At 41.3% G+C, this 4817-nt stretch overlaps 1 protein-coding gene across 1 annotated transcript; it reads left to right on the top strand.

The window, feature by feature from the left end:
- Positions 1-3391: 3391 nt before the first annotated feature.
- Positions 3392-4384, top strand: LOC307247747 (trace amine-associated receptor 13c-like; the record flags this gene model as incomplete). The annotated part of the gene is made up of 1 exon (XM_080023869.1): positions 3392-4384. One exon carries the CDS (start codon positions 3392-3394, stop codon positions 4382-4384), a length of 993 nt encoding a protein of 330 aa, XP_079879995.1.
- Between the last annotated feature and the right edge of the window lie 433 nt (positions 4385-4817).

Genomic DNA, 4817 nt, shown 5'->3' with positions numbered 1-4817 from the left:
ATCGATAGCAAAACTCTATATGTGTATACTACAGTATACATTACATTAATGTATTTATGGACATTACTATCATTCATATTGTGAGTAATTATGAAATACAGTTTCATTGATCAGTCAGAGCCAAAATTAAAACATGTATACAGACACTGGGTGTAACTACGCAACCAGTTAGAAACCGGCACTGAAACGGTTAATCTGGCGATGAAAAGGGACGAGGAAAAAAAAGTTTTAGCGGACTCCTGGGTGAAATGTCTGCTAGATGAGACACGCAGATTAGGACTCACTACATCAACGTATAAAATGTATTTTCCTTTGGTAGATTCTCAAACCGTCCAATAAACTCTCCGTAGCTCAAAGTTCCAGTTTCATCGCATCATTCCGGATTTGGAAATTTTGAACACGACAAATTGGTGACCCCGACGTGATCCCATTACATCCCAAGACTGCAGAGAAGTTCCGAAAGCCTGAACGGTTGTGATACTTCTATGGGTACCCGCTAAAAGGTGAGCAGAGTCATTTCATGAAGTCTGCATAGATTAGATAGGAATATTTTAGGTGGAAGTGTTGTACTGTTTAAGGCTGGACGAACAACTTTGTGGTTTTAGGGATGTATTGTTGAATGATGCATGAATAATAATTGTTAAATATTGTGGAGAGGAGAAATTGGAAGGTTTGATGAGAATGGTAGTAAAGTAAGTTAAGAGAACGGGTTAGGAACCCCCTCTTCGAAGCGGCTGTGTGTTAACTTGCGTAGTAATTCCAGTGATGAGTGATGTCCGGCGATGAAAATGTTAAACTCCGGCTTCAGAAGGGTGGTCGATAGTCTGTAATTTCATTTAAGGGTGAAAGATTTATTTTGTTTTAGTAAAGAAAACCAAGCATTGAAGGGTGAAAGGCCCGGCATTCTTTTAATAGTAAAGAAGCCAAGCATTTAAGGGTGAAACGCCCGGCATTATTTTAATAGCAAAGAAGCTAGGCGTTTAAGGGTGAAAGGCCCGGCATTCTTTTAATAGTAAAGAAGCCAAGCATTCAAGGGTGAAAGGCCAGGCATTCTTTTTATAGTAAAGAGGCCAAGCATTTAATGGTGAAAGGCCCGACATTGTTTTCATAGTAAAGAAGCCAAGCATTTAGAGGTGGAAGGCCCGGTTCTTAGAGAAACCAAATATTAAAGAGTTAAAGGCCCAATTCACGTGACTAAGCATAAAATTGTATTGCCGGCTGTGTGAGTGAGAGTGTGCGTAACGAGAGGTACCACGTGTGGGTGTGAAGAGAGGTACCGCATGTGTGTGTAAAAGTACCGCATGTTTTATAAAAGTGGAATTATTTTGGAGTTTAAAAGTACGGACAACACAACAATATGTAGAGTCTATCAATTATGAGTCTCGGAAAATCTGAAATCTGAAAATCTGCCACCAACCTCAACGTATATCATCCCGTCATCAACTTCTTCTGTTGTAACAACAATGGACGTATCGTCGGTCTCCTCTGGTGGTTTTGAAAAATATTCTGTTTAATTGTCACATTAAGTTTGAAATCCGCTGTTTGAAATGCTGTCGAAGTCCGTATAATATCAGATTCAGCATCGCTGTCGTTCTCTGCGTCGCCATGGGAGAACTGACTATCATCGCGGAAAAATGAAGTCCAGTACGCGCTGCTAACACTGACTTGGATCTATCGCACTGGACAGGTTAAGGTCCAAAGTAAGATTCAGAGCTTCCGCCATCCACTTCGCCTCATCCATAACAATACTGAGAAGAAAGTTTTCACAGACATGTGAGACTGAAACACCCCCATGCTGCGCTTTAACCGTCTGTTTACAGAAGTGACGTAGGTGCGTGATGCAAAGGGTTTTTCTTCTTCGCGGTGTCACAACAATGGCTCTGTGTGTGTAAAAGTAGTACGATTTTAAGGTTGAATTCTATCAAAAAGGTTTCACATTGTGGCTTCACATCACATGGAATATGGAGGAATGATCTTCACCTGGAACCTCGCTTTAAAGGAAACGATGGATTGGCGTTATTCAGCGATGTTCCGTGTCCGGGTAAGTGAGCTGCGTTTCCCCATGTAATCTAACGGGAATATTTAACTCCACAAAATTTTTTTATACTATCCATAAATTAAACTCAGTTTTGAAAATACGTAGAGAGATTAAAAAAAACCACAATGGAACACAAATCTGGAAAAATCAAATTTTCCTTCAAGAAAGGTTTTTTCCAACATATTTGGCTGCTCCTGGCCATTTTCGAAATGCTCGAGATGACACGTTTTGCTGTGGTGGGACACATTTACCAAATACCTTTTTTCATAGAAAAAAACAATAAGAAATATTTTTTTAAATACTCACATTTCCCTCATCTACAGTTTTGGCTGACGGGTTTGTCATTTATTGTCTTTGTCTTTTTGACAATTCGTATTAATTTCTCTTTCTTTTAAAAGATTTGTGCTGGTCTTCCCAGTGGCGCTTGTTATTCTCTGTGTTATTTCTCTAGCCGTGGGTGGAGATACTCTCAAATGGAGGGCAGTTGTAATTCTTCTAAGGCCCCATGTGACGTAGGAAAGGGCTGCAAATCTGGATTGCGTGTTTCACCACATTTTCTGAAATACACAGCTCTCAAAAAACGGACTGAATTATCATATTTCACAGTTTGTGTGTCAGTAGGCCCATCAGAGACCCACATGTATGTGCACAAGCACATAGCACAAGTGAGTTTTGCATAATAGGTCCCGTTTAAATTGACTTTCATTTTGTACCTAAATGCTTCTTGAAGAGTTTTCCGTGGCAATGAGCATTGTAGTTTTTATACGTTTTTAAACGAGGAAATGTAACTTGAATGTAAATTAATTTCTTCCCCTCAAAATGCAAACGGTAGTTAAGAATTATTGCGCTACTGTGCGATATTTTTTAGAGCTTGGAGCTTATGTTGGAATGAATAAAACCAAAATATTTCAGGCCATAACAGCACAAGTTTTTTCCTACATATTCCTGTTCTGTTTGGAGGCTGGAATGTAGAGTAATTTGAGTTTTTCTGTATTGAGGAATGCAGCCTTTTGTTTTTATATGTTGCTGAATTATTCCTCTGACATTCACTACAGTCCCTTCTTTCGTTTCCAGTTTTGTGATTGATGAATAGGATCATAGAGTTAAAAGAAGACATGGAAAGGGAAGGTTTGGGAGTAGTGAGGAAGAGGTGAAAGTGAGAGAGAGAGGGAGGGGGCAGTAGAGAGACAAATGAAGACAGAGTTAAGACAGTGACAGAGAGAAGGGGAGGACGGACATTTGGTATGAGAAATAAATAAGACAAGCACCTGAGGCTCGTTGCTGTCTTCTGCTCTACCTCCCACCTCTTCACCTCGCCTCTCCTTCCCCATCAGTCTCTATGCTCTCTGCACAATGGAAACTTCTGAGGCGACCGAACTCTGCTTCCCGCAACTCTTCAACACCTCCTGCAGGAGGGCCCTGCGTTCCCCAGCTGAGGCCATGCTGCTCTGCACGGTTCTGTTATTGGTGGCACTGCTCACTGTGGCCCTCAACATGCTCGTCATCATCTCCATCACCCACTTCAGGCAACTCTACACCCCAACCAACCTGGTGCTGCTCTCCCTGGCCTGCTCTGACTTCTTTATAGGCCTGCTGATAATGCCCATCGAAGGCCTCCACTCCATCAGGGCTTGCTGGTTCTTTGGTTACCATGCATGCACCCTCTACTACAGTGTGAGCTTCATCCTGACCTCTGCCTCTGTGGGGAACATGTTGTTAATATCTGTCGACCGTTACGTTGCCATCTGCAACCCTATGCGCTACCCTGCCACAGTTACCCTCGGCAGGGTTAAAATCTCTGTCTGCCTCTGCTGGGTGTGCTCGATTCTTTTCAACTGCCTGGTTCTGAAAGAGAATCTCATAGCGCCGTGGAAGAACAGTTTGTGTCAGGGAGACTGTATTATAGTCATTGGGTACATTTCAGGGGCTGTTGACCTGACGATCACCTTTTTAATCCCTGTGACAGTCGTGGTTGTTCTCTACACAAGGGTGTTTGTGGTGGCTATTTCCCAGGCGCGCCACATTCTTTCTCAAACTGTGTCTACCCAGGGCACCGGGGGGACTGTGGTGGCAAGGAAATCAGAAAGGAAAGCTGCTAGAACCCTGGGCGTGGTTGTTGTTGTGTTTCTCATCTGTTTTTGTCCGTACTATTACCCAGCATTCTCGGGACAGAATACATCCAGCAATTCGTCAGCATCAGCATTTGTGGCCTGGTTGTTATACATTAACTCCTGTCTGAACCCACTGATCTATGCTTTCTTCTACCCCTGGTTTAGAAAAGCAATGAAACTCATCGTCACTCTACAGATATTAAAACCTGACTCCTGTGAGGCCAAGGTGCTTTAAGATATATTCAGATATTTTATTTCATTATCATTTGTGGTAATGCTGGGTGATGGGGTTGCTGGGTGAAGGGGTTTACATTTCTTCTTTCCAGAGATATCATTGAAATCATATACATTTCTGTTTCTGTCACAATGCCTCATCATAAATGTTGTTTATATATCAGATCATTTAGAATGGGGGCTGTTGTATTGCTGTTATACATACACAAATGTCATTTTCTCATTTCAATAAAGACACATACTGTAATAAAGTTTTGTATGACTTTCAAGGAATTTAACTAAATGGATTTTAGAAAGAAAAGTTAATGACATGCATTCAGCATGTCATGTTTGCACATATGATTTCTGAGAGATGGGCATATATTTAGAAACTAACAAAATAGTAAATTATAATGCTGAGACATTTCTACATGTGGTAAAAAACTTTCCGTGTC

Source organism: Zeus faber (assembly GCF_960531495.2).
Source record: "Zeus faber genome assembly, chromosome: 2".
NCBI classification, from domain to species: domain Eukaryota; kingdom Metazoa; phylum Chordata; class Actinopteri; order Zeiformes; family Zeidae; genus Zeus; species Zeus faber.
This window is presented reverse-complemented; position numbering and strand designations above follow the sequence as displayed.